This window comes from Anabas testudineus, chromosome 8, assembly GCF_900324465.2.
Source record: "Anabas testudineus chromosome 8, fAnaTes1.2, whole genome shotgun sequence".
Lineage (NCBI taxonomy): Eukaryota > Metazoa > Chordata > Actinopteri > Anabantiformes > Anabantidae > Anabas > Anabas testudineus.
The window spans coordinates 14,922,500-14,934,668 of record NC_046617.1 but is presented as its reverse complement, the minus strand read 5'-3'; the positions used below and the strand labels follow the sequence as shown (position 1 = coordinate 14,934,668).

The 12,169-nt window shown below is 42.1% G+C and overlaps 1 protein-coding gene across 1 annotated transcript; it reads right to left on the bottom strand.

The window, feature by feature from the left end:
• Positions 1–4,213: 4,213 nt before the first annotated feature.
• On the bottom strand, positions 4,214–11,893 carry nptx2a (neuronal pentraxin 2a). The gene is made up of 5 exons (XM_026358406.1): positions 11,444–11,893; positions 9,512–9,758; positions 8,043–8,287; positions 5,276–5,455; positions 4,214–4,693 (listed from the first exon to the last, which is right to left on the bottom strand). The coding sequence occupies exons 1-5, from the start codon at positions 11,891–11,893 to the stop codon at positions 4,466–4,468; spliced, it is 1,350 nt and encodes a 449-aa protein (XP_026214191.1). The 3' UTR covers positions 4,214–4,465.
• Between the last annotated feature and the right edge of the window lie 276 nt (positions 11,894–12,169).

The following is a 12,169-nucleotide window of genomic DNA, read 5'->3' as shown; positions in this document are numbered from 1 at the left end:
TTCCTCTCCGGTGCTGATTAATTTGTTCATCCCTCCCTCATGTCGTCTCTGTTTTCACTCTTTTTACTCCTCATTTCCTCTCCTCTGCCTAGCGAGTAAGTCTGTAAAAGGGTGTGAAAAGGTAAAGCTGAGCTATTTAAACTCTTCCCTCAAAGACAAAGTATATGATAGCTATCCTTTAGAAATAATGAAATTATAGGAAGGCAACATATTGTCTTGCACAAACACAAAGAGATAAAAACGAGAGTACTCCTGTGCCTAATTTAAAAGTGGCTGCCAGACAGAACCAAAGATGGGAACAGAATATAGCATTTTTTGATGCATTATTTTATAAAGGCAGTGATACAAGCTGAAGGGAGTGTGTGGGTCTCACTAATAGTCTGTGACATCTAAGAAAACAGCACTTTTCAGACGCCTCGGAGATCCTCGCCTTCTGCATGGACTTTTCTTCCATCAGTCTTTAATTACTAAGCCAAAGGACTTCTCTCTAGTCTCAAACTGAAACTTGTTTTTCTCACACTCTTTACAGCACTTGTTCTTTGGGGATCCATGGGGACTTGGTGTACGAGAAAGAGGGTGCTGGGAGCAGAATGGCACTTTAATTCTACCCCACTCCCCACACCCGTCTCCTGCACCCCCTGCAGATCTGTGAGTGTATCCAATGACAGACAAATACACTCAGTGTAATTTGATTTTAATTATGGGCTTTCCACACACATTAAAACAACCTTGGGCGATGGTGGGAAAAGCCAGATGACTCCAGAGCGCTGAGAGACGAGCATATGGATGTGAAAGAAACCATTAATAAGAATGCGCCAAATAATTATTCACTGTCGCTCTATCCAGTCATGTGGAGTGGATAAATGGACAAGCTGGCAACACCACTGAATAGGTAATTTGTTTTTAGTGATGTACTGTTATCATTACAGCAGATGTCGAGACCATTTTTTTCAAAAACCCTCCAGGAATTTGCTGGTTGGAAATCTCCCTTTCAACCTGTACCACAGCGGGAAGAAAAACTCAATAACTGGAACAAATCTACTCTTCAGACCCAGTGCACCAACAAAGTGTTGCTTTCTGTCACACGCCCACACACACTGATAGACAAACACACACATTCTTTAGCCTGTCCAACCATACAACTGTCAGAGAGACAGATGATACCTGTAACGCTCAGAGATGATGCTTTTCAGTTCAATTCCCCCCTCAGTTAGATTTCATTAGTGCGGTGCAGCAGCTTCTGAAAGACAATTTGTCTTACACGCAATATTCAGCTAAGTTGAAGGAAAATGGCTGCAATTAAAGTTGGTGGTTTGATTTGACAGTAGCAATCAGTTTGTCAGAAGACGAAGCATAAACTCATTGCTTGTTCCTGTGCATTAACAACCGGATGGAGGGTGAATTGGTCTGGGGTTTAAACACAGGCTTCTCGTACAGGTTCCACATCTTGCATGAAGAAATAACGAAAGAAGGAGAAGGAGAGCATCTTTGAGGGCAAAAAGTAAATATTTATATATCGTTGGATGTGTGAGTTTATTGTTCTTGCACCCAAAAATAAAGCCACAAATGGCTCATATTAGTTTTCATCTTGTTTAAGCTCTTTTACACAAACTAATGTATTCCTACTTTATTCAAAGTTGAGATATATTTTTTGATAAATTAAATTCCAAACATCAGGATTGCAATGATACAATAGCAGTGCAACAAAAATGAGAGAGACAAAAAATCCTTAAAAAATATAATAATAAAATAAAAGTCGTGCATGTTTCACACTGTTGGTTTGTTGTCTGTTAGGGGCCTCCGATTGTTGTCTTATTAAAAACAGGAGGCTCCTGGCTCATCACACAAAAACACTTGCAGTAGCATCACACAGAGCGCCGAGGAGAATGAAGAAGACTCACAGTGTCCTACATTGTACCAGCTCCCGTAATCCGCATGGGCAGATTTTTTCATTTCCACCTGGATGTCTGCCAGTCCAGAGGATTTCTCCACTGTTGACAACATTACATTGCCCAAATGAGAGGACGTATCTTTCCATGTGTATTACCGTGAGTCCTACCAACGTTATGCCCGTCAACTAGACAAACAACTGCAGCTCAATTAGAGCTAGTTTGACCAGCGATGACACCGTCAAAGTATGCTTCGTAAATTTCCATCAAACATTGACACAGGATGTCCTTAGTGTATTAAGAAACATCAGGTGGTGTATGACCTTGGCAGGACTGCACTCTACTCTGACTTCATCCCGAACGCTGTGCAAAGATATTTAAATAAAACATGCTTCAACTGTTCAAACAGCTGCTTGGCTGTTTTGTCACATTAATGAATTGCTACTTTAATTGTCACACCTCTGGAACTTGTTCACTCTTTTATTGGGTGCAAAAGGACATCCAGCCACATGGCAGAAAGGTGCAAAACGTATCGAGGTGCTGCAAAGGAAGGTGACTCAATGACAGCGAAACAAGTCACCTACATTGCATATGAATTTTTAAAACGACGATAGCAAACACATTGTTCTTTTCCTCGTGTCCCTTATTGTCTGCGCTACTAGTGAGCTCCCGGTGCTGTAAAAGCTGACCACAAAGTTTGAAGTGTTCACAAGCAAAAGCACATATGGTTCTCACAAAAGGCCATTCACTATTTAGACAAAGCATTTTAGTACTTCTGCTTTTTTTTTTTTTTTTTTTTTTTTACATAATGTGTTGCTAATGGACAAAAACTGAGAGCAGAAAAAGCAAGAAAAATCCACTTTCTACTGGAAAGAAAACCTTTGATTTTACATTAAAACTTTGTTAACAAAGACTCCAAACAGCAGCAATCATGACATTTTGGTGACATTCAACAAGTCCTTTAAACGGTGAGTGTGCACCCTCACATTTATAACATTCTGCACTGTCCAGTGACCTACTGCATTGTTGCTTTTTAAACATGTGGATCGAAGCTTTGTAATGGCTTTTATACTAGAGTCTACTCGGTAAGGACAGTCCACAGAGAGGAAAAAGAAACTCTAGAGGTAACACCAAAGCTTTGTGGCCTCGTTTACATGTGTCCCCCTGCGGGGCTTCAGCACCAGGCGTTGTTTTCAATATTTTACAGTTTATCAGATACAAACAGTGTTGAAACAAATGTTCACAACATTAAGGACTGACATAAATTAAGCTGCAAAATGTGTCATTTTTATTCACTGAGTGGTGCCAGAATGAATTGATTCCCTACATTTAAAAAAACAAGATGCCACACGCGTGGGTCAATGCTGTTGTTCCTGTGAGAGGCAATTACGACCAAAGTCCATTAAAGAACAACATTCATGATGTCCATAGAGTGCTTAGTGTGCTGGTCTCATTTGTCATCTTCTCTACATCTGAATATTTTATTGATTTGAACACATAAAGAACGCCAGCAGATCAGTGGCTGCTCACTGCCAAACGAATTCATAAACAAGATAATTACTACCCACATGAGGAATTAAGGATTGTCCTTAAAGGTCAAGCCCAGTCCTTGTCCTCACTGTGTGCTCGGCTGGTGTCCACAGCTCTGCTGATATGCCAGTCCTGGGCAGCTGTCCGACATCACTATTAACCTGACCAGAGCCAGCCCATCCATAAAGCTGTTTGGGATATGGCAGCTGCTCAAGGGGCAGAGAGGTATTAAGCGTAGATTTACAAGAATGAAAATGTCCTCCCTCCCTCATAATCTCTGGTCTTTTTACACGCAAGACAAGCACAGACACACACACACACTCATACACACATTCTTGCGTAATGTAGTCAGCACGCTGCATTGGCTTGTTTGGAGGCACCACACACACTCTGTGTATTGACAGAAAGCATGCATTGTCACATGTGAACAGACTTCCAACCACTGCTTGAGCTCATGCATAATATTTAGACAATCTGCATTGTTGAAGATGCTGGAAAATAATCAAAAGTGAGTGGTTGTTCTTGTCCACTTTGAACTCACGAGCATCCACCTCATTTCACTTCTAGTTTGGTGCCTCATTGCTCTTCAAAAAAGCGAGGATGTGGCGCTCTATCATCAGGAATGAAGTTCCACAGCACATCAAAGCCAGCTTGAGCTCACATTCACTACAAACACAGTGCAGCATTGTCAACATAAGGAATGCAACCAAAAAGATGTGTTTTCCAAAATAAGTCAAATGAAAGCTGATCTGCTGAAGAGAAAACACAGAATGACTGTAGGTCACATCATTATAGTAGACTGGTGCAGCAGTATATCTTCTTCAAATGAGTGAGGGTCCTGTTTTGTCTTCAGGGTTCAAACTGAATGAACATACTAACATGTTAGCCCAATAACTTTGAGTCTTTGAGACTATAAGACCATAGAAATATGTAAAAATGTTGCACTGATACCCTTTTCTTTGGGATTGGACAGAAGCAACAAACTGTAAAAATACTTCTCAGTCTCGATCTCAGTGCACTGTACTGGATTCCTTACATCAGATCCTTTAGGAATCAAAAGCACGGTCTTCACAGATCTCCAGAGCAGCTTTAGTTGCTCCACCAAACACTTCCACATTAGCATCAATCCAAGGAACCACATTGCCAGGCATGTAAGCTGAGCAGTTGGCCAGCCCCATGATGTCCACAGGCCTCAGTACTCGGTCCCACATGTTGAACTGACTCAGCTCACCCACAAAGGCCTGGGTGGCGTCAAAACGGCCTCCAACTATGTCCTGTACAGAGAAACACAAGATCAAAGATTAGCCAAATAAACTTCTGAAGCAAATGTAAACAGACTTTAATTAAAATGAATAAATTCTGTTTAATTTATATCAAACTTCCAAATGATGCTGGATATTTCAATGTGACACCACTTTAAAATATGTGTTGAGTGATCTCCAATATTGTGCAATCTCCAGCAACCTCACCTTGTGTCTATGACAACATAGCACTCCTCCAAACTAGCGTAATATGAGTGACTATCTCTTTGAAGAGTGTATCCTTACGTTAGTGTATACCTGTGAAGTGTATACATGCTGCCGTCATGGAGATAACCACTAGAATAACTCATTAATGCAGCTCTCAGGGGGAAAACGGTGCAGTTTAGAGGTGGTTGAACAAGTTAATACTGAAAGGGCCACGGTAGCGTGAGAAGAGCCTCTCTGTCTCCTCTCTCCCGCTCCCTGCACTGCGCCTCGGGCAGTGAACTCAGGGGAGAATACACACGGATATTACTGACACAAGGCAAACACACACACACTCACACACACACATACACCTGTTCTCTTCCACTTAAGCTTCTCTACTGCTCTAACCTGCTCCTGGCCCAGGATGATCACCCCTCCAGGTTTAATTGGGTGCCAGGGGGCCAGGTTGTCCCCAGTGCCTAGACGCTCGCCATCCTGGTACGCCTCCCAGAAACCGTCTCTGGTTGTCCAGGTGATGCAGATGTGGTGCCAGCGCCCGTCACTCACTGAGAGAGGAAGCTGAGCCACCTGGTCGGGAGGTAAGAGCAAAAGGTGAGCGACATGAGGGCAGGGAACAAGGACAACGTGTTAGGAGCAAGGGAACAAAGGGATATGAGGATTCAACAGTCAGAAGAGGTTTGAGCTTAATTGTAGCATGTTAGAAACAAGGACGTCAATTAGAAGGGTTAGGGCTTCAAAGAGACAGCCCTCTGCAGAGAACTCTCCAGATGAGCCAGTGCAACATATAAAATTTAGATTACCCAGGTGACATCAAGGGATAGAACATCCTTCAAAGCAGTCAGGTAGCTAACAGCAAAACAGTATCCTCTTATGCTTCGGTGCTTTGTTCACAGATCAAAGAAAAACAACTGGTTATTTTACCAACCAATGACATCATAGTCCTGGGAGAATATAGCACAACACATGAGATTAGGAGAGTGTAACTCATTAGCCTTTCTCTTTTGAGGCTGCAGAATCACTTCACACTCTTATCTCGTTGCAGATATAATGTAGTTCCAGACACAAATAAACCTGGAGAGATGGGAAGAGTTAGCGTAACTGAATTTGACCTGAGGAGCAGCTGGAACTACAGGGAGCCCTGGCAGTAATATTGTAAGGTTTCTATAAGTTGGAGCAATCTGAGCCTCAGTGACCATTCAAACAGTACTGTTCTAGGAATGTGGGCCTCCTATGATTTTAATGTAAAGTTATTACATGATACATTGTGGAATAGGACATTTTTCAATGCATTTTGACATTTTGACATGTCACAGGCAGAACTCTCTTCACAGTAAACTCAAACTTGTAATATCAGGGACCTGGATCTGGTAACTAAAAAGAATGCATGTGTTGGCAGCTACATGTCTGTTTCTGCTGCTGTGACATGTCAAAATGCTGTGAATAAGGGCCATGATGTATTTTACTTAGGGTTAAAATAAAAAAGACATTTTGTTCTGCACATCAAAAAGGCTGCAGATAAGCTTCTGCATCTCTGTAAAATGTTTTTTGTAAGATCATGTGAGGAGAGAAGAAATCGTTGAAGTCTCTGCTTCCAAACAACAGTGTTAACATTAATGTGGCGTTGTTGGAAAAAATGAGCTCACATGGATGATGTCAAAGAAAACATGACAGCCACATGAGTTTTGAGAATAATCTGCGTATAATTGCTTTTTCTGTGCATTTGTTTTTTCTAAAATTTGGAAAAATGCAAATCCAGATAACACCAGATTCGTGAAGCTGGGAGCATCAGGTTACAGATGCACGCCTGCCAAAAGAGCTCAGTGCTAATGTTGTACAAGACCAGTTGAATCCATTACAGATTAAACTCCTGGCAGTCACGGTTGGAAAAAAAAAACTGAACGATGTAGAAAAAGAAAATAATGGCACAAAATCCTGATGAAGATGTAGCTTTAGAACAATAAAGATTCCCTCTCTGCCTTTCCACCCACAAATACAAAATACAGACGACGTTGCACTTTTTAATACTGTTGAGGCAGCTTTCTGCTTCCTTCTCAATATGCAGCCAAATGAACAGCATAAACAATGTGTCCCAGAGGACCCTGTTATCACTGTGAACAAGTTCAACACATGGATGTGCTGCTGCACACAAGGTAATCATATCCACTAAACTTGTCTCACTCTTCTCCAGCTCACCTTCTTTCTCTCTGATGCTCTCTTTTTCAGTTTCTGGATTATAACTTTTCTTGCATCTTCTGATGTTGCACTCTTTCTCCCCCTCTCTCTCTCCTCTTAGCACTGTATCACCTCTGAAGCTCTGAAGCTACCCCTTTCCTGCTTTTTTTTTTCCTCTCGCACTCTCATCCTTTTCTCCCACCATCTTCCTCTCATCTGTCTGACTTGAACACATGTATAATGCATCGTGAAGGGAAAACTGTGAAGAGACCTGCCTGTGCCAATAACACCCAATGTAAACAACACAGTGGGGAAAAAAAAACTCTCCAGTGCTGAGAAATTCTCCTCAGAAATCCCGCAACTCTAATGTTGCACTGCTGCAGACGCAGCGGCGCCATGAAGAAACTAAATATCTATTATTACAGCTTACATCGACATAACAATTACAATTATTTTCCTTTTTAGACAAAACACCATAAAATATTCACATATGCTTCTATCACTTTGTTTTTTGTTGTATTAATTGAAATCCCCTAAGTTGACTGTTGACTTTAGTATAGTGTCTACAGAAAGCAATGAAGAAGAGGATTGTAAATGAGCACAGAGGGCGGCTTAAGTTCTCTAATGAATTACTGTTATTCTTGGGTATGTGCAGAATGTGGGTCAATGATATTAAATGTTTATAAGGTGCTAAATTAAATATTCAGAGCTGATGGTCAGTGAATAGCTTCTCATCTGTGTGATTACTGTGCTCACATGTACAGTACATACTGCAACTAGCTCCACAGAGCAAGGAAACGTAAACAGATTCATGCATTCGGTGTCTAATTAATAAACTTATATAATAAACTTATGGCACATTTTTCTAAGCTTCTGACTCAAGTTCATCTTCTCTCTTCAGAAAATCTGAACAGCATAAAACAATCACAGCTGTTGAAATAACAGTGTTGAGCTTTGCAGCAGTTTCTCATCATGCACCTACCTTGTCATTAACAAGTAGCTCAATGGGGTTATTCCCCCATTCGATGAGGACTATCTCATTGGCCTGTCCTGGCACACCATAGGAGAATGGGGTTCCTATCCCAGGGCTGGCGCTGGACTTAAGCCACATGCACACAGTGAAGGCGTACATTTCTGGGAGGCTCTTCTTAATCCGGCCGTACAGGTAGTTAGTACGAAGAGAGAGCGATACCTTGAAGTCCTCAGGTGACTTGAAGGCATTATTACCTGGTAAAGGATAATGATTGCACATAGTTACTTTTTTTTTTATCCAATTCTATGATTTATGAGCAGAGATGTGCTACTAATGACAGCCCCACTATCTTGAGCTCTACTTTGTGTTAATTACACAATAAGAATGTGTTACTAAGGTGCCAAAGGAAGTCCCAGAACAGGAAAATACCTTACTGTTATTATCAGCCTTTAATGTTGCTGCTTTAGTTCACTCAGCGGTTTTGTACTGAGTCAGTTGTGACCAAATGGATAACAATATTAAAATTAATGTAGAAGATTTTTTATTTATTTAAAAAGACCCTGAATGAAGAAATGAACAAGAAATGGAGTAAACGTGGAAAAATGGATAGGAGAGGAGCTCTCTGAAAGTTAAAATAGAAAATTAGCATAAAACTAAAGAAAATGAGTTGCAAAAACAACAGAAAGCGTTGAGCAGAGTATTTGGGGCTTTGCTGCTGTAAATCCACAATTTCTTTGGCAGTGTGGTGCAGCAGTAACACTGAATGAAAGATTTACAACACAGGCTCGTGTTGGAGCCGGGATTCCTCCACACAGAACAATAATATTAACCCCCTGCCACCAACTCTAAGCTTCTCGTTCATACCGTTCTTCCACAAGTTCAGGTTCAAACCTCTGGGGTTCATGGGGCGCTGGATGAAAGCATACAGTTGAGTATGACCAGACATGTAACTGTAAGAAAAAAACTCCCCCCCAGCTGACATAACACCACCATCCTGACATAAATTGAACATAATAAAGCTCACCCACAAAGACTGTTCATTCTACTGCACAGGTGGTTGCATGGGTATGAGCCATTAGCTTCGGTTTCCATAAACTAAACCTTGTATCCTTAAACTCAATCAATGGAGCCTCTCGGGAGCCTTAAGAAAATGTCCAGTGAGAGCTGACAAATTCTTCCAAATCGTTTTCCATTGTAAAGATATAGAGATACAGAGATATTTTGTGGGTATAGACATCTCTCCAGTACTTCTTAAACTAATTTAACATTCACTGTTGCTTTCCAAGCCTCATTTTCAAGACCAGGAGCTGCTCTGAGAATGGCTCACAGAAAAACCCATGTTATGAGATTCTTCCTTGCATCATCAGAAATTTGCACATGGATTGACTAATTAGTGCTAAATCTGGCAGTCAAGAAGAAAAAAAGAAGTCTGCCATTGAATCTGGCCAACATTTCACAGCACCCATTGTGTCACTTACTTTTCTCTAGCTCGACTATCCTCTCCAGGAGGGAATTCAGAGCGCTCTCGGTGCGTTGGCGGTGTGCCGCTGTTTCGTTGTAGAGCTGGCTCTTCTCCTCCTCAAGCTCGGCCACCTTCCGAAGGAGCTGGGTCTCCAGTGCCCCCAGACGCTGTCGCAGCAGCTCCCGCAGCTCCGGCGGCAGGGGAGTCAGGGCCGAGACCCCTCCAGCTGACGCATTTGTGGTGGGGAGACGCAAGCTCTGCTGCTGGGATGCAAAAAAAAGGAAAAAGATGGTGTTAGACAGAAAGTCAGATACATGGCAGAGGGGGAGAGGGGAATGGCACATACAAACAATGACACAGACATTTAATCCAGTTAATCCTCTGCACTCAAACAGCTATTCAGTCCACATGAAGATATGCAGTGGGTGACTGATTCTATCTACTCTTTAGGTCTGATATCCTTTTAGCACCATTGATTTTTAAACAGCAATATCAAAATAAAGAAAGCGTGCTCTCTGGCAGACTATGATTGGTGACCTGCCAAAACCCTCATGAATGCGTTAGGTATTAAAGGTAGGCACCGTGCCTGACGTCACCCACAGTTGGTCCAACAACAACTGGACAGTCCCATGCTGCTTGGTGGTGGACAGAGATATTGCCAAAAATACCCTCAGATATTTATTTCCAAAGCTGTGTTGATGTTTCCCTGCTGTCAGGGTCACTGTGGGACTCAGATGGTTAGTAACACAATCAGAGAGTTTAATTAATTTTCCTGACACAATGGAATCATCTGAATAGCTCCAGTGAGAGATTCCCTGATAATCTGGCAGTGAGGGCTGAACCAACCAATTGCACAGGCCTGAATGCAATTGTTGACATACACAGATGGCTTTGATTAGTGCAAGTGGTCCTGTTTCCGGGGAGCCATATGCTATCAGCAACATCATAGCTGCAATAATCATTATGTTAAACAGATCAATAGATGTGATTAAAATGCATATGTAGCCATTATTTGACTTCAAATCAAAACTATAGGGAGGGGGAAGGGAATATACAGATGGAAGGCAATGCACCATACTGTACTGTATATAGAAATAACCTTGAATTTCAATTTATGATATAATGTTGTGATTGTTTGTGATACCAGGGCTGTCAGATAGTAAAAAGCACTACACAGCTGATATCACACAGGAGATCAAGGCCGGGCTTATATCAACCTTCTACCTTATGTAAAGCACTTCACCATAAGTGAACTCAGTATCAGTTGAATGTGATCTCTGAGACTTTAAGCAGAGAGCAGGAGTGGGGTCTCCAGGGTCTTAACAAAGGGCGGATTGATGGAGCATCGTGTGCAGGTCAACACACATATGACGAACTAAACCACTGAGCGCTCGATTTGAATTAAAATGTCAAGGCTCTGATGCAGGTGAAATCACACGGAAAGAGTTTCATCAGCTGCTCTGAATAATTAGTCACATGACTGCAAATAAAATATTATGTGGAACACGCACGCACACACGCACGCACGCACGCACAGTACTCATAAGTAATTCAATGATGCATTGCAAATCTCTGCACCACATGCGTGATAACACCTTTTTACCTTTTATTTGTTGCTCATTTCTTAACGATAACTCTTGTGCAGTGGATTTCACCATCAGATTGATATTTTAACGACTGCAGAAGGTATTGATGTGACATGACTATTACGTGACCCTTTGATCTCGCGAATCCCCTGAGAGGTCTCCTGCAGCGCAGGAGTGTAATCAGACACGTATTTAATGCTCGTTCGTCAAAACTGAGAGACACTGCTGAAGTGCATGAGGCTTTGATAACAACAATATGCAGCTGGTTTCACTAACGATCACTATTAACATGCTGGTTTGAGTGGAAAATAAAAGAAAGGTGGTTTCTGATCATTTGGTGCTGAATGTTTGTGCCATCTTACCTCCAAGTTCTCCAGCCGACCCTTCAGACTCTGCATGGTCTTTCCCAGCTGGTCTATGGTCTCACTGGGGTCCCGGGGCAGATCCCCCATGGTGTTCTTGCCGTACTCCTTCCGTCTGGAGCCCTGACCCCGGGACTTGCCCTGCGACGACTCGTCGGCTGCCGCCTCGCAGCGCGCCAGCTTGGAGTTGAGCTCTTTGATGGTTCCCTGCTGGCTTATGATGGTCTCTTTCTGCTGCAGGATGGTCTCCCGGAGCTGGATGATCGTGTTTCGCAGCTCGTCCTCCACAGGGCTGCTGCTCTGGACACGGTTGCCCGCAGGACCATACCCGCAGCCCGGCTCTGCGCCTGGAGGAATGGCGTTACAAACGAAGCGGCTACCTGTAACATCCTGGCTTTGCACGGTGCGTCCACTGACCAGACACAAGAGTCCAACTACTAAAGTCAGCATCCCGACTAAATACATATAAAATCCACGTATTAAAGCAAAACGGATGACTGGTAAATTACTGACTTAACATTTGAAGTCTCCTGCAAAATAATCAACTAAACCAACTTATTAATTCAAACGAGAAAAGTCAAAAAGAAATTTTACAGATTAAAAGAGAAAGAAAAAGAAGAAAGAAAAATCAAATCAGATTCCGCAGTGAAAAATTATAAAATCATACATCCACCAAACACATGGTCAGTCTTGTTTGAGAAGAATAAACAAATCTAACTTCTTATT

Coding starts and splice junctions, on each gene's coding strand:
- nptx2a (XM_026358406.1), bottom strand. CDS start 11,893: ATGCTGACTTTAGTAGTTGGACTCTTGTGTCTGGTCAGTGGACGCACC. Junction 8,288..9,511: donor GATAGTCGAGCTAGAGAAAA/GTAAGTGACACA, acceptor ATCCTTTACCAG/GTAATAATGCCTTCAAGTCA. Junction 4,694..5,275: donor TCATCCTGGGCCAGGAGCAG/GTTAGAGCAGTA, acceptor TTCTCTGTACAG/GACATAGTTGGAGGCCGTTT.